The sequence below is a fragment of the Sarcophilus harrisii genome, chromosome 2 (assembly GCF_902635505.1).
Source record: "Sarcophilus harrisii chromosome 2, mSarHar1.11, whole genome shotgun sequence".
In the NCBI taxonomy this organism is placed as follows: domain Eukaryota; kingdom Metazoa; phylum Chordata; class Mammalia; order Dasyuromorphia; family Dasyuridae; genus Sarcophilus; species Sarcophilus harrisii.
The window spans coordinates 182,973,395-182,994,381 of NC_045427.1; the positions used below are offsets into that span (position 1 = coordinate 182,973,395).

At 34.1% G+C, this 20,987-nt stretch overlaps 1 protein-coding gene across 1 annotated transcript in view; it reads left to right on the forward strand.

Moving 5' to 3' along the window:
• TPO (thyroid peroxidase) overlaps nt 1–20,987 on the forward strand; it is a 224,252-nt gene that overhangs the window by 147,452 nt on the left and 55,813 nt on the right. Inside the window, exon 14 of the mRNA XM_031951166.1 lies at nt 1,731–1,862. Within this exon, the coding sequence (XP_031807026.1) occupies nt 1,731–1,862 (132 nt within the window). The remainder of the gene's footprint in view (nt 1–1,730; nt 1,863–20,987) is intronic.

Here is a 20,987-nt window from a genome sequence, read left to right on the forward strand (position 1 = left end):
CATTTGAACAATATGGCCAACCCATCAAACAGAAGAGATGGAATATTTGGTGATTCAGTTGGGAAAAAAAAAAAGACCTCAGTGTTTAGTACTTTATCTTGCCAGGTGATCTTCAGAATCTTCCTAAGGCAATTCAAAGAAAGGGAAACAATTCTGTTAAGGACCATAACTAAGCATGAAACTCAGAAAGCCTGTAAAGAATTAAAGGAGACTGTACCATGAAGGATAGGTTGGTTCTCCAAAAGCCCCCACAGCTGTGAATAACATACTTTAAGGAATTGCAAATCAGCCTTTACTGATACAGATGTTGCTTGTGAATTGGGAATGAAATAAACTTAAGGCAAGAGGGAAGAGGAGAGGGGTCAGTGAATGCAACTGCCTCTCAATCTCCTTGCATTGTTATCGTCCTCTCATATGAAGGAATCTATCCTGTTGGACAGAATTAGATCCCCAGCAGCTGTTAGCAGATTGCTCCCATAACACAATTCAATTTCCTGACATGGCACTAGTGGACTATTGAACTTTCACATGCATATAACAATGAAGCCAACATGAGTCAGAGAGTGAACCTGAAATTTTAAAAAAGAGAGAGAATGACTTGGGGATGGTAGATAATAGCCAACAGGACTGAAGTGAGGCAATGAACCTCAGTGGAAGACGACTTGCTGAATAATTGCAGAAATAAAAGTTTGGAAATGATAATGGGGAACAAGAAGTCTCATGATTTCCCCTTCAGGACTAATGTGATTGAAATAAAGTACAACCATCACTGAAAATTATATAGAGTTATGGTGTCATGGAGTAAACAAGTTTTGTTTGTTGTTATTTTGTTTGTGAATGTCAGAAAATAAAAATAGTAGAGAAGAAAGAGATTCAAAATGAAGGGAAGTTTGTTAAGCATGAAATGGAAAATCCAAAATATTCAGTGGAAGTAGTGGATAGATCTGGCGGGATAGATTTGAGATAGATAAGGAAAAGAGATTGGGCAGTGAAGCTTGAAGAAGGGAGCATTTTACTTTTAGGTAGCTTGGGATTCTGCATGACTTTGTTGAGAGAGTAAAAGAAAAGAGAGGATTAGCGAAGCATAGGAGAAAAGTCTTGGTAGAGTAAGAACATTCTCTGTTCTGGAAAAATCTCTATTCATAGTAGTCACACATCCACTTGGTGACCGTTAGCTTTGGCTGCTTTCAGCATCCCCTTATAGGTCTGAGGGTGATAGGCTATGCTGGGCTTTTACTGAGTGGTCTTATAGTCTGTGCTTAACATAGTTCTTCAGCACTTAGCACAGTATCTGACATATTGTGGTACTAATGCATTTTTATCAAATGATACCTATCTTCCCTTTACTACTGTGGGGGCACCCTCAGTTTCACTGGGTGGTCACTGGTCCTGGTTATGCTCATCTTTTGCTCAGTTACTAGGAGTAGACTGGCTATTCTGGTCCTTCACTAATCAAGCAGGCCAACTGAACCCAAAATCTCTTGTGTCTGTCTTGATGTTATATTGATGCTCTGGTTTGCTGGGCCTGTTCTGAATGGTCAAGCAATTTGATTGCATATGACCTCCTTTTGGTTTCCCAAGACTGTAAATTACAAGGGAGTTGCCTATCTGCCATGGTGAATGTGATTCTCAATATTGATGCAATCTTAGATCTAGACTTTAAAAATAGACAATGTAAAACCGAGTCTTTTCCTTAATGACTTCCAGTGGTCACTGTGTCATTTTCACAGACATTAATGAATGTGAAGATCAAATGAACCCTGCCTGCCATGCCTCTGCTAAGTGCAAAAACATCAAAGGCAGCTACCAATGTGTCTGCACAGACCCATATGAATTAGGAGAAGATGAAAGAACCTGTATAGGTAAGACTCTTTTAATGGATATGGGTTTGCCCTGAGTCTTTTGAATTTCTGTCACTGCTAGTGGTTTCTCCCTGGAATGACCTCATAGTACTTTATACTCCTCTTGTGAAATTATCACTGAATTACAGTCTTTAGAGATAGAAGGAACCTTAGCAGCACTTAATCCAACTCCTTCATTTTACAGATGGTGCTGCTGAAGGCCAGACTGTAATGCTTACTCTGCTGGAGTCAGTAGTATATCTGTATTTAAAACTAGGCCTTCTAACTCAAATTCAATACTTTTTTAAATACCACACAACTTAGCCTATGTTATAATATTTTCATTTCTCTTATACTTACCTTCTCTTATATTTCTCTCCTAGACTTTATGTTCTTTGAGGGAATAGATCATATATTATTTATCTTTCTGTTACCCTTAATACTTAGTACCAAGCATTGCTTATAGGAGGCTCTCAATAAATGTTGGTTAAATGAATGAGTAAATTAATGTCTCAATATTCAGATCATAATTATCAATGTTGTATATATGCCTACATCCATGCTAATAGTGGAAAAGAGCTTTTTAAAAGTCCAGATAAGTCAAAAGACTTTTCTATTTGCTTTAGACAGGAAATAAATCATGTTTTTGTAGCTGTTTTACCATCCTAATTCTATTGTGTTCAGGCTAATTAGTTTGCATTCCCTGAATGCATGAGGGTAAGGACTGTCTTATACCCCTTTTTAAATCTCCAGTGCTTAGCACACTGCCTGGAATTTAATAGGTCCATAAAAATATGTATTAACTGATTATGTGGGAGTAGCTAGAAGAAGCTGAAAATGGTAGGAAACCAGTCCAGGATTAAACCTAAGCTACCAAGAAGTCACAAAAGAAACTGTTCTTATACTTAGTATTCAGTATTTACTATGTTATAAAAATATAAAAGTTTTTTTGTAAAGCTCAACTTAAAAATAAAAGTTTTAATTGCCAGTTTGGGAGGTTTTTATATCACAATAACTTCCAAATCTTCCTAGCACAGAGAACATTATAATAAAGAAAAAGAGTATTGCTTAACCAAATGCAACATTCTGTACCTAGAGATCATCATGTCTCTATCTGTCTTCTGAAATAACAGTTGGTCCTTGTATTAAATGTGTTCAAGTGCTTTTTTAGCATTGTGTTCCCTTAAAATATTATAGTATTATAAATATTGTTTCCATGGTTCTGTTTTCTTCATTCTTTATCATTTATTACAAGTACCTCAAAGCTTCTCTAAAATTCAAATATTGTTGAGGTTTTTTAATGGTCGAACAATATTCTATTCTATTTGTAAAGAACTTAGTCTCTGAAAGCTCAGAACTTAATCAAAGACAGTAATAAGGTATAAAACTACCTGAAAAACAAAATGTAACCAGATCCAGTGTTCCCTTAATTTAATACAAAAAAGTTCCTTGACCAAATTGAAAGGTAGCCAGGCCACCACTGACTGAAGCAAGTCTCAGAGGTATCTAAGTAATGGAGTAGATAATGGTGGACCTGGAGTCAAGAAAACATGAATTCAAATTTGACCTAGGATATTTATTAGCTATGTCACTTAACCTCTATCTTCCTCAATTTCCTCAATAAAATGGAAATAATAATAGTAACCACCTTCCAGAGAAGAATAACAGTACTTACCTCCCAGAATTGTTTTAAGAATCAAATGAGTTAATATGTGTAAAGCACTTAACAAATAACTGGCATAGTAGGTACTTATGCTTCTTTGAGTAATTAGCCATATTCCTAAGCAAATCTTCAAATACAAAGTGTTCAAGAGGTTTCAATGTTCCAATTGTTCCAGGTATTCCAGGCCTACATATTTGTAAAATATGACCCATACACGTACAAGAAAGCACAAAATTCTCAGAGAAGATCTTTTCTCATTACTCATTCATTGACTGTAGCACTTAGTAAAAGAACTTCTTCCTCAGTAGGAATAATTCAATTCAAGAATGTTCAAGACACAGTTGAGGCAGTTTAGATGAAATCAGAAAATGGCAATGATCCCAGAGATAACGATTTCAAGGAATATGACCTTTGATGGCAGAGAAGAGAACAAATTATAGATTTGAGAGAATAAACCATATTGAATGAAAAGCCATACATATTTCCTAAACATTTGCCTTAATGCCAAGGATTATGAAGGCAAATATTTTATAGCTATGATTTTTAACTATGTAATTTTAATAAATTTCATTGTTTTAAGCTAATTATGTCTGTTTGGTTTACTGTTAATATAAAGTGCACTGATGGGAGCTAGAGTATTCCTCAGCTTGGCACTCATAAGATGGATACTGATATGGGTAACTTCTACTCCCTTGAATTCAAAGATTATTCTCTGGATCTGTACACTGAACATGATAGTTCATGAGCCCCACCAATGAACTTTCCGTTAACAGTCAGCCAACCATAGTTATAAACATTTCTCCCATAATCCTGGGGCACGCTATTCCACAAATACCCATAGCCTTCATGGAAAACTGGGCCCAGACTTGGAATATGCTAGTGGTGAGCTTCATGTGTAGAGAACACATATGGTCAAAGAAACTCATGCCTTTGGTAGCGTGGGGCCTCAATATCCTTCCTGATGTCATAGAGTTTTCATTCAGCTTCCCTCTGGGTTCAGCATCTTTGTTTCTTGAATTAGCCATTCAGCTTGCACAAAACTACCAATATGGGAGATGAAATTTCACATATAAGGAAGGCTAATTTGTCTAGACTATAAAGTGTGTGAAAAAGAGTAATGTATGGTAATCTTTGAGAAAGTAGGCTAGAGCCGGGTCTTTGAACGACAAATAAAAAAGAAATTATTTTGCCCTGGAAGGAATCAGGAGACAGAGGAGCTTTCTGAGTAGGGAAATGTCATGGTCAGACCTGTGCTTTAAGAATGTCAGTTTGATACCTTCATGAAAGACATATTAGAGAGCCAAGATGCAATAGAAACACTAGTTAAGAAAACCAATACTGAGAGATAAAACAAGCAGGATTTTAGATTTGAGCATCCTGTAGTCAGTAAATAGGGTAAAAAAGATAATTGCTTCAAAATAATCAGGCCAAAGCTTCTTTGGCCTACAGAGACAAAGACATTAATGTGTTAATATTATTTTCTGTTAACCTTGAAAAGATTATGACTTCATTAAGTTTGAATTAATGGATTAAAGTACAGGTTTACAGAATGTCATTTTGTGATGGAGAAGACTTGCTACTAAATGTTCTCCAACTGAAATGATCCAAATGAGAGTTGATGACGGCTGTACTAAGAAGGTGGCATGGAAAGTAGAGAAAAGAGGATGAATTCTAAAGTTGCTGTGGAGGTAGAATCAATAAAACTTGGAAAATTATTTGATATGAGCAATTACAAATATGTAAAAGTCAAGAATGACTGTAGCATTTCAAATATTGGTCACTAAAAGGATGTTTGTGCCCTCAACAGAAGCACAGAAATAGGAGTGGATTTAGAGGGGAAAATAATGAGTTCTATTATAGACATGTTGGCTAATTGGATAATTGTGGGAAATAGGTAGAAAAGGTGATGAGGAACTGAGGCTCAGGAGGACATAGAATTTTAGAAGTCATATGCAGATAGATGATTACTAAATCCAGTTAACACTAAGAGTTAATGAGACCATGAAGAGTAAACATGTAGAGAAAGAAAATGGCCCCAGACTTAGCAGACTTCTACATGGTTCCTCATCATCAGATAAATAAACCTTCTCATCTATCCTTCATTTTTGGTTGCTACATAATTTAAGGCAATCTAAGAACAAGGCACAGACAAGCACATTAAATATGTCCCAAATTTTCCAATAAAATCCTGATTTAAAATATCCTAGTTTCAATAGCACTGTTTCAGGAATAGAGTGCTTTAAGTCAATGAGAACATTAAAAGTATAGATGCCACAAAAAGATTGATAGCCACAATTGAAGGAGAATTATAGCATGAGAAACACAGCAATTATTCATGAAAATGTGCAGATAGGTCTATATCGTATATTATCTTAGTCAAGGATTTCATACATATGTATTTAACGGGAGCAGTGTGGTAGCAGTAATGAATAGATGGAAATGACTGGTTTCAAATCAGGAAGAAGTCAAACACTAAGATGGTTGTGCTGTGTTTTTTAAAGCTCACAGTACTATAGCAGCAAAACAAAGGTGATCAACTATGATAGGAAATAATTATGAGAGATGTTTCCAAATATTACTTTCTGTGGTCACTTTGCCTATAATACAAAGTCATTTAAAATATATTCAAACTTAGTCATAAATTCTTATTTTAAAAAAATCAAGGGAGACCAACTATATGTTATGAGTTGGGGTTCGTGAAGCTTTATTTTTGTAAATACTATGCCTTTAAGCTGAATAACATTTTCGCCTTTCTGTCTACCAATATTTGTTCATTGCTTCCTTCAAAACCTATCTCAAAATTCATTTTTCCACTTTTTCTGTGCTTGGCATCATTTTATAGTCTATGAGGTACTGTGTTATATGAATTTGAAGTTGTTTGAATAGTCATAGGATAACATAGTTTCCTAGAAGAAAACATCTCTGTCTCCATCAAATCAGAATTGGAAGTGACCTTCAGGTCAGTGGATAGATCAACATAAGTAGATTGCAATACATTCCCACAATAATTTGTTTGCTGCATCATTGTAGCATGCTAGATAGAGTGTTAGATTTGGAATCAGAAACACCTAAATTGAAATCCTATTATCTGTAACCTCCTATTTATATGGCAATGCACTTAAATTCTGTGAGAGGCAACTTTCTATAACTAAAAGTTACAGGCAGGTTCTGATATGTGTCATAGATACAACAGATAAACTTGACATAACTGGTATAAGAAATGATATAAAAGAGATATCTGAGAAAATTTGAGAGAGAACATGAATAGCTTGACTGTTGCAAAGACATTAATAGAATACTAAGAGACCTAAACACTATGTAGAATTCATCCTCTATGGGAAGATTCATGGGCAGATGTAGATGCTAATAGCACAAGATGGAAAACCACAAATAAGTGACTTGCAATCTATATTAGTGGGAGTACCCAAATCAAGAAAAAGACAAACCCATGACAGTTTTGTATTAATCAGCTACTTAATTATAAACTACTTGATATCAGATACAAATCATAAATTACTTGATATCAAATACAAAAAGACTGTATCTTTTTCAACTTTTAAATTTCCACTCCCTCAGCATCAAGAATAACTCTATATACACGATGGGTGGCCAATAAGTGCTTTTTGATTGACTACTATTAATAATGGAATGACAGAGGGAACAAACATACTGTGAGTGAAATGTAGAATGTAATGTAACATAATCAGTTATAATTAGACACTAGTCATGCAAGTCGAGATTAATTGAAAAAGAAAAGGGAGGCTTGAGTATATGAATGCAGTGATAACAATCCTGATTTAATCAGGCAGTAGTAAAGTCCATTGTCTATACTTATGGATTTTGTCATCTGGAATAAAGCCATATAATTAGACAGGCACTACTTGGATTTAGTCAGATTTGAAAGTGTTAGATACATGAGATTTAAATATCTCATTTCATTTCAGTATCCAATTTCATTTCAGAGAAGGCATATTTGTATACACCTTTCTCTGTTAGTCAGGTTCAAGATATCAATGAACAGAGGCATAATCTCATCTATCTTAAATAAATGAATCATCAATATTTATTAAGTGCCTACTGTGACCTTGAAATTCATGAATTTGTACTTGTTTGATATTTCCCTGAAATTATTTGTTAACTTATTTGTTGACTTATCAATGATATTTCTTGACTCATCAATAAGTTATAAACTTCTTGAGAGCAAAACTTTCCTACTTCTTTCCTCTCATATTTTCAACTTATCCACTTGCTTCCACAGATATAAGTACTTAGTCAACATCAACAAATAGTGGTAGAAGTAAAAATGTTAAAGGCGGGCAGCAGTTTGCCTTTGGGTTAATGATGTTTTTAGCATTAGAAACATTCTTCCCAAGACCCCTAAAAAAGAAATTCATTTGCTGGAATATTGGAAAATGTCCTGTGCTATTCTTTCTATTAACTCTTCATTGATGAGTTTAATGAATCTGGCTAACAGCTGCATAAAAGCTTTTCTGACTCACATTCAAAGCTCTTCATAATGTGTACCTTTTGGTCCTTCTCATTCCTCCTATACTTTGTTTCTCTTCCTTCACTCTATTTTCCAACTACAGTGGGGCCATTTGTTCCTTGCACATGACACTCCTTCTCTAGAGTCCATACCTTTACATTACCTATCCCCCTTATCTGGATTGCTTTGCCTCCTCACTTCTATCATTTAGCTTTCATGAATTCCTTCAAGATTAAGTTTAACCCACAACTTTTACCTCAAGACCATGGAGACTATACCTAAACTAAAGCAAACTAATTTCTTTTTTTAAGAGGAGAAGTTCTTGATCTTGGAAGAATTTGGTCTGTGGCTCTTGTAGCCAAATGTGGCCACTATCATAGCACACTGATTGAACAGGAAACCTGGGAGATCACATAGTTTTGAACTCTGTTCCCTGATGCTTCACAGACCCATGGAAGAATATGATTGCTGAAGCCTGAAAGAAGTTGGTCACATCCACGCACCTCCTACTCCAAGGAAACTTTCAAGGGCTTTTCCCCATGGCATCTTTGTCTTCTTTAACAAAACAAACTGTTAGTTCCCTCCAAGATGCTGTTTACAAACTCAGGCATCCTGACTAAAAGCCTCAACATCTCCATTGCTTTCAAGGTGGGAAGTTTTATGCACTATCCCAGTGCATTGCACTACATAAAACTGAGTCCTCATAATAGTAGTTTCCAGCCTAGCTATGAGAGGATGAAATTCTGTTAGGCTGACATGGGCTGGCAATTGGTCCTGTGTTTTGGAATTCTGGAGAAGAGCCTCTTCCTTTATTATTCTGTGAAAGTACAGGTCAAGAAGAATCCTTTTCACAATTCAAGGAAAATTCTCTAGCTAAAAGTGTCCTTGATTATGAAAAATAGAAATTACTTGGTCCCCTAAAACAGAAGTATCACACTAAAACCAGGTCCACTCCCACAAACTAGAACCAGATTAAGATGTAACTGGAAAATGTTTAACAAAATAAATTAAAAATACAGCATAGATAATGTTAATTTATGGTTTTCTAAGTCAAGTTATGACCTTCAATATTATGGCTTTCAATAATCCGTTTCCATTTGAGTTTGACACCATTGCCCTAAAATATTTTGCCTCTCTATTATTAGCCTGGTCTACCCAAACAGGATGGTATCACTAGAATGTGCTGCAACTTATAGAAGTAGATGCTTTGTCAGATAAATAAGTGTACTTTAATCATGACTTGAACCTCTACTATAATGGAGAACTAAGGACTACTTACTTTAACTTGTATGGAAATACTTAGTTATAACAAAAGTAACAAGGATAAACTAAGCAAACCATAGAATATTCAATAAGAACAACCAATTAGAGCAGAAAAGGAAATTAAATAAATGTTAGAAAAAAACCTCAGCAACTATTTTACATATTTGGGAGTAAGTTCCACTTTGTTCAGACATAGCTTATGTGGATGGACAGTCTGAAAGAGAGTGTGTCCAAGAAGTCACACATGATAAAGGTGAGCAGCGTGAGCTCAGGCTTCAGGCTTCAGAAATGAATTTGCTCCTAATATCCAGCAATACTGCCTTGTTAAAGTCTGGTAAAGTTAGGAGCACAGCCTAGTTATTGCATTGGCTCAAATATAGGCTGCCCTCCTAAAATGAGAAATGTAGAATCTTAGCTAACCCAGAGAGAAAGTGATTTCACCCAAGTCCTTCATTGTATAGACAAGGAAATTGAAACCCTGACTTGTCTAAGTTCAAACAGCTAAGAAATGTCAGAGCCTGGGCTAGAATCCTAGTATTTTTGATTCTAAGCTTCTTCTAATTTCCACTGTCTTTGAAAGAAGAGAAACACATAGTCAAACAATGAACAATTATTTAAAAACTTATAGGTTTATGGAAAATAAAATACTATTGATAAAAAGCAATAAATAAATAAATTTATAGGTTTGCCAATAGGTGAAGATTTTTTTCCCCTTAAAAGTAACTCAAAAAACAGATACTTGAGGTACAGAGAAGTTAGGATTAGCATTAATGAAAAAGAAATGTAGACTGATGAAATCTTTTGAAGAAATTTTTTTTTAAATTTTCTGTCATTTCAAATAAAGAAATTTTCTTATTTTATATTATAAAAGACTCAACTCAAATTCTACATCCTATAGGAGCCTTCTACTACTCTCCCCACCCTCACTCCCAGCTGAGATAATCCCATTCTGCTTTGAGATAATTTTCCATCTACTCAGAATTTATCTTGTACGCACTTAGTTATATGCACATGGTCTCTTCCATCAGTATGTGAATGAGCTCCTGAATGAGAAGATTTTTTTTTGGCCTTTGATTTTATCCCCAGTATTTAGCACAGCTTCTGGCATAAAATTAGTATTTAATGAATGCTTTTTGACCAAATGACTTCAGTTGTCAAGTTTGCCTCTGCATTGTCTAAAGCATAAAAATATTTCCTTTTAACTAAGGATAAGTATAATTCTTTCTGTCTCAGTAAACCATCTGAAGCTCAGAATCAGTATGACTGTCATGTAAGGGGAGGCAGTATGATACAGTAGAAATTGATCTTGATGTCATAAGATCTGATTGAAACCTGCCTCCCCTACTTACACTTATATGACCTTGGAAATGTATTTAGCCCTCAATTTCCTCATCTATAAAAAAATGGAGTTGGATTAAATGGTTTAGAGTCTATTAGCTTTAGACCCAAAATTCTTTGAAGTGGCTAACAAACAAAAACCCACCGGGTTCCATTTTTCCTCCATTTATTCCTCCAGAGATGCCAGTAATTCCCATTTAATATATAATTCCTATATAATAATGTATAAAATATTTAAAATGTATTAATTGTATATGAAAAGTTCCAAAAAGAATTTTACATTTTATTGGATTAAAGTCCCTTCCAAGGACCTCATATTAGAAATGAGAAAAGTGAGAGTCAGAAAGATGTCATTTGCCCAGTTTCACAACTTTAATTCTTTCAATACACATTAAAAGAGCTCCAACTATAAACCTAATGCTGCACTAATCACTAAGATAACACCTCTACCAAATTCATAGAAAAGGCCTTTAGTGCAAGTCAGAACCATATTTCCCAGATTTTTATATTCATCTATAAGAACCTTTGTTTTAATCCTATTCTTTTCAGATCATAAGATTCTAAAAACATCTGATCAGTAGATTGGTAATGGATACCTAAAGATTATAATCTGCATTTATATAGAAAAAAACATTTTACAAGATTAGATCACAGTCCTAAAAATCCCATGAGCTAGCTGGTACTATTATTATCATTTTATAGATCAAAGCTTCTTTAACTGTGGGTCACAACCCCATATGGGGTAATATAACTGAATGTGGGAGTCACAAAATTATAATTTATTATCAGTAAACTTTTGTTTTTTATACCCATTTTATATACCTATATACAGCTAGATCATGTAAAAGTTTCTCAGATAAAAAAGGGTTAAGAATGGAAAAAGTTTAAGAAGTCCTGCTACAGATGAAGAAATTTATACTCTGAGAGATTGTCACCTATTCTGTATTACACAACTAGCAAAAGTCTGAGATAAGATTCATACCTTAATCTTTCAGATTTTTTCCAAAACACTTGCACATTTTGTTCTTCACAATATCAAAGATGGATTTTGAATGATCAAAAGAATAACCTAAACAGAAGGATATCATATGCCTTTCTAGGCCTCAGTTTCCTCATTTATCAAATGAGGGATTTGAATTAATAATCTCTACAGTCCCTTTTCCTTTGAACCATATGTTGCTGAACCAAAAACTATCCTGTCTGTACAGCTATGCACCTTTCTGCCCTCTGCTTACTTTCTTTCACTGCTGATCTTTCCTTTCTCACTCTATTTTTCTCCAATTCAATTCTTTTCTTTAGATTTCTGGCTTTTCAAGTTAGCAATTTCTTTTTCCCTCCCTTTTTATTTTGGGTCTGCTTACTCACTATTTTCGTATACTATTTATTTTCCAGCTATTCCCTGAGTAGTTCTCAGTTTTCTCCCCTTCCCTTCCAGTTTTATGTTTTCTTAACCTTAGATTTTATTTATATTTCCAATCCATTTGAAATATTTTTTTTGCTCTCTTCATTCAAAATCAGACTATCAGTCTACATTATTGACAACAATATGTCTGTCTCCTTCTCCCCCACCTCACCAACCTCACTCCAATAAATCCTCACATGGAAAAATCTATAGAAAAACTACAACTCTCGAGGTTCCAACTGGAACCAGTGCTGTATACTATTATAGACTGGCATTCCATAGACCTGTTCTTTTGATTTTTTACTTCAAATCTAATAAAATCAGAATCTTTTTAAGGTGAATTGAAATGAGTGTTAGTCAACATTCTTATGCCTTCATCACTATTGACCAGGAAAGCTTTGAACAGATTATTTTGAGCAATAGCTTTTCAGTTCATTAACTAACTGTAGGAAGCCTTGAACTACAAAATTCTAATGCTTTTTTTCCCCCAAATACCATTAAAGGTTGGTGGGTTGAGAGCTACCAGGAATCTTAAAAATCATCTAGCTCAACTTTTTTCTTTTACAGATGAAGAAACAATTATAGAGAGGGTAAGTTACTTACCCAAAGTCCAACTATAATAACTCACACTTACAGTGTTTTAAAGTTTGCCAAGTGTTTTTTTTTCCTCCTCACAACCATCCTGAGAAGGAAGTATTGTTTACTATTGAATCAATCAGACAAAAAAGTATTTATTCGTTGCTTACTGTGTGCAAATGTTATCATACTCATTGTACAGATGAGAAACTGAGTCAGAGTTCAATGACTTGACCAAAGGGCTGTGTAAAAGACAGGAAAAGCAAAGAAAGGCAAAGCCTCTCTGCCCATTGAAAGTTTATGTTCACAAGAGGATATGATATGTAAATAAAATTAGGTATATGTAAATTGTAGTGTATATTTTGTAAGCTTAGGGGAAGGCACTAATATCTTGAAGAAATGAGAAATGGTCTCCTAAAAGGTGCTATTTGAGGTATCTTGAAAAAGAGAGAGAGAGAGAGAGAGAGAGAGAGAGAGAGAGAGAGAGAGAGAGAGAGAGAGAGAGAGAGAGAGAGAGAGAGAAAGAGAGAGAGAGAGAGTTAAGAGGAGGAGAAAAGAGTTTCGTAAATTCCAGATATGGGGGAGAGCCTGTGCAGAGGATCAGAAATAGGAATGGAGTACAGTGTGCAATGTATAGTAAATGGGCCAAGTTCTTAAGAGTATGTAGAAAGAAGAAAAGTATAGGAAGACTGGAACAGTAAGAAAGAGTTCTATGAAGAACTTTAAATAATAAGCTAAAGATTTTTAAATTTCACCCTATATGCAGTAGAAAGTTACAGGAGCTCACTAATCAGGGGAGGTGACATGGTTAAATATATGCTTTAGAAAATGGGAGAAGTAGATTGGAATAAGGAGAGACTTGTAGTAGAGAGACCAATTAAAAGGTTATCGTATAATCCAGGAAAGGTAACAGGGATCTAGCTACCATGTAAGTAGAGTGCAAAAGATTTAGAGATGAGATGCTAGGAAGGTAGAATTAAGATTTGTCAAGATTTAATGTGGGTTGCATATATGTGAGCAGTCAACAACACAGCAGTTGTGGACCTGGGAGACCTTAAAAGGGGTAGAAGTACTCAAAAGAGGGAAAGATTTGGTGTAATAGTAAATTCCATTTCGGACATATTATATTTAAGATGCTTAGAATTCAAATATTATTATGCCCATTGTATAGATGAGGACAAAGGCAAATAATAGTAAAACAATGTTCCTTTTTATTAGACTACAGTGTTTGAAAAGTTTTTTTTTTTATAAGTATCCTATGAAATAAATGTTGCAAGTATCAATATCCTCTTTTTACAAATAAAGATGAGGCATAAAGAAGCCAAATGGTTTATCCAAGGTTATACAATTACTAAGTGTTAGGGTTTAAAAATCGAAGTCTTTCTGATTCCAAATGCACCCCCTTGTAAAATGATATTGTTGTTGTTCACTTGTGTCTGACTCTCATGATCCCATTTGGTGTTTTCTTGGCACAGACACTGGAGTGTTTTGCCATTTCCTTCTCCAGCTCATTTTACAAGTGAGGAAACTGAGGCAAACAGACTTGGGGTAATTGCCCAGGATCACACAATTACTAAGTGTCTAAGGTCAGATTTGAACTAAAGAAAAAGAGTATTCTTGACTCCAACCCCAGCACGCTGTGCCACCTGGCTGCAAACTGATCTTCCCCACTAGGTTCTTTTTAAAGAAAATATCAGAATAATGATTTGAACCCAGATCAACAGGAATCTCATTGAGTAGGTACTTTTTTCATTAAATTACTGCTGGTTCAATATATATTGCCATTCTTTATATTTTATTTTTTATCTTTAACTAAACACTGATGATCCCTTGTGGGTATTTCATAATCAAGTATAGAATCATTGCTTCAGCCCAAAAAAAATGTCACATTTCACCCACTCAACAAACATTTCCCTGACAAGGTTGGTGGGAGCTACTGAAGCCTTCTGTTGAAGGAAGTGACTTCATCAGTAAATCCAGCCTGCTCTTTACCAGTGTGCTTCATGTTTCAAGTTATTTTAAGCTGGTCCAAGGATTCAGTGAGTCATCCCCACCCTAGTGGGAGGAATATCATTGACTATCTTGAGAGAAGAAATCATATATATATATACTAAGCTGCTTTTGGGCTTAGAATGATTAATGTTTTTTTGGCTACTGTAGCCTTTTTCTCAATTAATCTAACTTATTGGGACAGGGACTTAAACATATTTAAATCAATAAAAGAAAACTATTCAGTTTTTACAGGTATGTTCAAGGAACTAAGTAGGCCTGCCCACAAAGAGCTTAGAGTCTCCTGAGGTTGTATAAGGGGGAAAAGATACCATGTATAGAGAAATAAAGAAATGCAAAGTAATTTTAAGGGAGAGAGGGTGCAAATAACCTAGTATATTAAAAATGGCTTCCTATGGGACCTAACATTTAAGCTGTATTTCCTTTTGTAGGCAGTAAATAAAGAAAGTTGATATGTTCTGTACTCAAAATTATGTTCTCTCTCTCTAGCTATTAATTTCTTCCCAAAAATAAGTTATCTTGTATTTATTGCATATATTTTCATTAATTTTATATTTATACTTTGTTTTTATATATTCTGATATATCACCAAGCTCACTCCAATAAATCCTCACATGAAAAAATCTATGTACATGTTTTCTCTTAGGTTCCCTTAGTAGTAGTTTTTGTTTAATATTTTAATTTTTTTTTTTTTACTCTACATGAGGTTGGAAGAGAAAAATCAGAACAAAAGGGAAAAACCATGGGACAGTAAAAAAAAAAAAGTGAGCATAGCATGTGTTATTTGTATTTAGTCTCCATAGTTCTTTTTTCTGGATCCAGATGGCATTTTCTATCCAAAATCTATTGGGATTGCCTTGGATCTCTGAACCACTGAGAAGAACTAAGTCTTTAAAGTTTATCATCATATATTCTTGCTGTTGCTATGTAAAATGTTCTCTTGGTTCTACTCACTTCATTTAGCAACAATTCATATAAGTTTTCTCCAGGCCTTTCTGAAATCATTTTGCTGATTATTTCTTATAGAACAATAATATTCCACACATTCATATACCATCAGCCATTCCCCAAATGATGGGCATCCACTCATTTTCCAGTTCCTTGCTACTACAAAAAAAAAAAAAAGCTGCTACAAACATTTTTGCACATGTGGGCCCTTTTCCCTCCTTTATAATTTCCTTCAGTTACAAACCCAGTAGTGGCACTACTGAATCAAAAGGTATATACAGTTTGATAGCATTTAGAGCATAGTTCCATATTGTTCTCCAGAATGATTGGATCCTTTCCAACTACCAACAATACATTAGTGTCCCAGTTTTCCCACATCCCCCAATATTTATCATGATCGTTTGTTATCTTAGCCAATCTGAAAGGTGTAAGGTGGTACCTCAGAGCTGTTTTGATTTACATTTCTCTAATTAAAAGTTATTTAGAGCATTTTTAATATGATTATTGATGGCTTTAATTTTATCATCTGAAAATTGTCTGTTCATATACTTTGACCATTTATCAATTGAGAAATGACTTGTATTTTTATAAATTTGACACAGTTTTATATATATATATATTCCCCCTGAGGCAATTGGGGTTAAGTGACCCAGGGTCACACAGCTAATAAGTGTTAAGTGTCTGAGGCCAGATTTGAACTCAGGTCCTCCTGACTTCAAGCTGGTATTCTATTCATTGTACTACCTAGCTGCCCTCATTATATATTTCCAATATATATATATATATATATATATATATATATATATATATATCATCAGAAACACTGGCTGTGATAATTTTCCCTCAGCTTTATACTTTCCTTTTACTCTTGTTTCCTGTTGGATTTGTTTGTGCAAAACCTTTCTAATTTAATGTAAGCAAACATGTCTATTTTGCCTTTCATAATGTTTACTAGCTTTTCTTTCATCATAAATTCCCCTTTTCTCCAAAAATCTGACAGGTAAATTATCCCTGGCTTTCCTAATTTGCTTATGGTATAACCTTTATGCCCAAATTATGCATCCATTTTGACCTTATTTTGGTATAGAATATGAGATATAAGTCTATGATGAATTTCTGAAATATTACTTTCCAATTTTACCAGCAATTTTTGTCAAATAGTGAGTTCTTATCCCAAATGTTGGAGTCTGGGGGTTCATCAAATACTAGATTACTATAGGCCCTGATTATTGTGTTATGTGTATCTAACCTATTCCACTGATCCACCGTTCTATTTATTAGCCAGTACCAAATGGTTTTGATGACAGCTTTTGAATATAGTTTTAAGTCTGTTACTGCTACGCCACAATCCTTTGCATATATATTTTTTCATTAATTTCCTTCGTCTTCTTGACCTTTTGCTCTTCCAGATTAATTTTATTATTTCTTTTTAGTTCTATAAAATAATTTTTAGCAGTTTGATTGGTATGGCATCAAACAAGTAGACCAATTCATGCAGAATTGTCATTTTTATTATATTAGCTCAGCCTATCCATGAGCAATTGATACTTTTCCAGTTGTTTAGTCTGAGTTCATTTATGTTAGAAGTATTTTAGAGTTGTGCTCCAGGAATTTGTATCATAGAAGGAATTTGACCAGAATTCTTCCCAATAATTTTCATAGTATTGGAATTAATTGTTCTTTAAATGTTTGGTAGAATTCACTTGTAAATTCATGTGGCCCTGGAGATTGTTTCATAGGGAGTTCATTAATGGCTTGATCTCTATTTTTTTTTCTAAAATGGGAGTAATTCTAAAATTTAAGTAATTTATTTCCTCTTCTGATAACCTAGGCAATTTATATTTTTGTAAATATTCATCATTTTCAGTTAGATTGTCAGATTTGCTGCCATACAGTTAAGCAAAATAGCTTCAAATTGTTGCTTTAATTTCTTTTTCATTGATGGTAAGTTAACCCTTTTTATTTTTGACGCTGGTGATATTTTTTTCTTTGCTTTTTCTTATCAAATTAACCAAAGGTTTATCTATTTTGTTGGTTTTTCCATAAAACCAACTCTTAGTTATATTAATTAGTTCAATAGTTTTCTTAGTTTCAATTTTATTAATCTCTCTTTTGAGTTTCATAATTTCTAATTTAGTATTTAATTGGGAGTTTTTAATTTATTGCTTTTTTCCAGCTATTTTAGTTGCATGCCCAATTGATTGATCTTCTCTTTCTCTATTTTATTCATGTAACTATTTAGAAATATAAAATTTTCCCTAAGAACTGCTTTGGCTGCATCCCATAGGTTTTGGTATGTTGTCTAATTATTGTCATTCTCTTGAATGAAATTATGGATTGTTTCTGTGATTTGTTGTTTAATCCATTCCTTCTTTAGAATTAATTTATTTCATTTCCAACTGGTCTTTATTCTATTTTCCTTGGCCTTTTATTGAATATAATTTTTATCACATTTTGATCTAAGAAGAAAGTATTTACTATTTCTGCCTTTCTGCATTTAATTGTGAGGTTTTTATTCCCTAATATATGGTCATTTTTTGTGTGTGTAGATACCAAGCAAAAATGTATTCATTTCTGTCTCTATTTAATTTTTTTCCAGAGATCTATCATATGTTAATTTTTTTTAGAATTGTATTAATGTCACTAGTTTCTTTCTTTTTTATTTTATGGTTAGATTTATCTAATTCTGGGAGGGGAAGGTTAAGGAATCCCAATAGCATAGTTTTGCTATCTATTTTTTCATGTAACTGGCTTAATATCTTCTCTAAAAATTTGCCTGCTCTACCACTTGGTGCATATACATTTAGTATTATTGTTACTTTATTTTTATAAGAAAATGTACTTTCCTTCATTATCTCTTAATTAAATCAATTTTTACTTTTGTTTATCTGAGAAGAGAATTGCTATCCTTACCTTTTTTTTTTAGTTCAAATGAAGAATAATAAATTCTGCTTCAGCCTTTTACCTTTACTCTATATGCATCTCTGTGTGTCAAATGTGTTATAAACAACATATTGTAGGATTTTATTTTTTAATCCACTCTGGTCTTTGCTTCCATTTTATAGGAGAGTTCATCTAATTCACATTCACAGTTATGATTATCAGCTCTGTATTTCCCTCCATTCTATTTTCTCCTTTGTATAAATTATTGTTCTCTTTCTACCCTGTCCTTAGTAGTGTTTTGTTTGTTTAATCCATCCACCCACTACTTTATCTTCTATCACCCTTCCCCCTTTCTCTTATCTTTTTACCCAATGTTTCTGCCCTCCCTTCTATCCAGCCCATCCCTTTCCTTTCGTTTTCTCTTCTACTTCTTTAAAGATTTAGATAAATTACTATACCCAACTGAATTATTGTTATTATCTTTTTGAGCCAAAATTAATGAGATCAAGCTTCAGATAATGCTCATCCCACTCCTTCTTTCCCTCTTTTGAAAAAGATCTTTTGTGACTCTTCATGTGATCTAATTTGTCCCCTTTCCTCTTTTCCTCTTCTCCCACTACAGTGATTTTCAACCTTTTAGTGTTATTTTCTTTGATATCATCACATCACACCATTCACTAGTATATTCTCAGTTCATGGGATGCTCCCTCTAACTGCCCCAATAATAAATATAGTTCTCAAGGACTATAGATATCATTTTCTCAACAAGGAATGTAAACAGTTTATCCTTTAAATAATACATATACATTTTCCCCTGTTCACCTTTCTATGTTTCTCTTGGGTTCTATGTTTGAAGAGTAAATTTTCTGTTTAGTTCTGGTTTTTCTAATAGAAATGATTGAAAGTCTCTTATTTCAATCCATTGCCTGCTCTGAAATATGATGCTCAGTCTTGCTGAGTAGTTAATTCGTGGTTACAATGCCAGGTCCTTTGCCTGCCAGAATATGGTATTCCAGGCCCTCCAATTTTTTATTGTAGAAACTACCAGCTTCTGGGCAATCCTGATTGCTTCTCCTTGATGCTTGAATCGCTTTTGTCTGGCAGTGTACACTATTTTTTTCCTTGAAATTGTAGTTCTGAAGTTTTACAACAATGTTCCTTGGGTGTTCCTTGTGGAATCTCTTTCCAGAGGTGATCAGGTAATCAGTGATTTCTTTCAATGACTATTTCCCCCTCTGTTTCTAGAATATCAGGGCAGTTTTTCTTGATAATCTGTGGAAGAATGCTATCCAGGTTGTTGGGTTTTTTTTTTTTTTTTGGGGGGGAAGGGCATTGTTTTGTTTTGTTTTGGTTTTTAGCATGGCCTTCAGATAGACCAATGATTTTTAAATCATTTCTTCTGGATCTATTTTCCAGGGTGGCTGATTTTTCCAATGAGCTATTTTACATTTTCTTCCATTTTTTACTATTCTTTTCAGTTTGTTTGACTGATTCTTGATGTCTCATTAAGCCATTGGCTTCCATTTGCCCTGCTCTAGTTTTTTAATGCGTGATTTTCTTCAGTTAGTTTTTATATTTCTTTTTCCATTTGATTAATTCTACTTTTCAAGGTGGTGTTTTCTTCAGTGGATTTTTTTTCTGCATTTGACGAATTGTATTTTTTAAAGAATTGCCTTCCTTTTCCAAGCTGTTGACTCTTTCTTGCATACCTTTCATTTTTTCTTCTACCTCTCTTACTTGCCTTTTAAAGTTTTTTATGAGCACTTCCAAGAAGGCCCTTTGGGCTTGAAACCAATTCATATCACTCTTAGAGATTTTTTTTGTCAACATTTTGTCTTCATCCAAGTTAATGTTTTGGTATTCCCTGTTACCATAGTAGCTTTCTATTGGCAAGAGTCTTTTTTATTTCTAGCTCATTTTCTTTCCTTTTTATTTTTTTATTTTTTTTTATATTTCCTCTTTTTTTTTTACTTCTTTTTGTTGAGCTCAACTCTTGGGGCAAAAGGGGATGCTGTCCCAAGCTTTCTCTACAGTTTTGATCCTTGTCTCTGAGCATAAGTGTTCCTTGTGTTTGCAGGGGTAGCTTTATCTACTCATTCTAGAAATTTGCCTTCAGAGACAGGACTGAAAGCTGTCCCGCTGCTCTGCTACTCTACTGAGCTAGAATTGAGGATCTTAGTTGCTGGTCTGCTGTAATTAAAATCTTCTCACTGGCTTTCCCAAATTCCATCTAAGCTGGAATGAACATCCCTTTCACTACAATGAGACTATTTTTTCTTGAAGTTTTTCCAATCTATCTTGAGGGGGAGAGTGATTTCATTCCATTAGACTATATTCAAAAGCTTGATTTCATGTGTTTTTTTTTTTCACTCCACCATCTTGGCTCCACTCCCAGATATTTGAAAAGGGACAATTTTTATATTTGTCTTTGTATTTCCAGGATTTAGAACGATGTGAAGTTCATTATTAAATCCAATCCCAAATTCAAACTAAAGAGAGAAGCATTTTTATAGAGTATGAGACCTGCCATCAGGAAGATCTTAGTTCAATTTTAGTCTCAGACATTTATGTGTATGA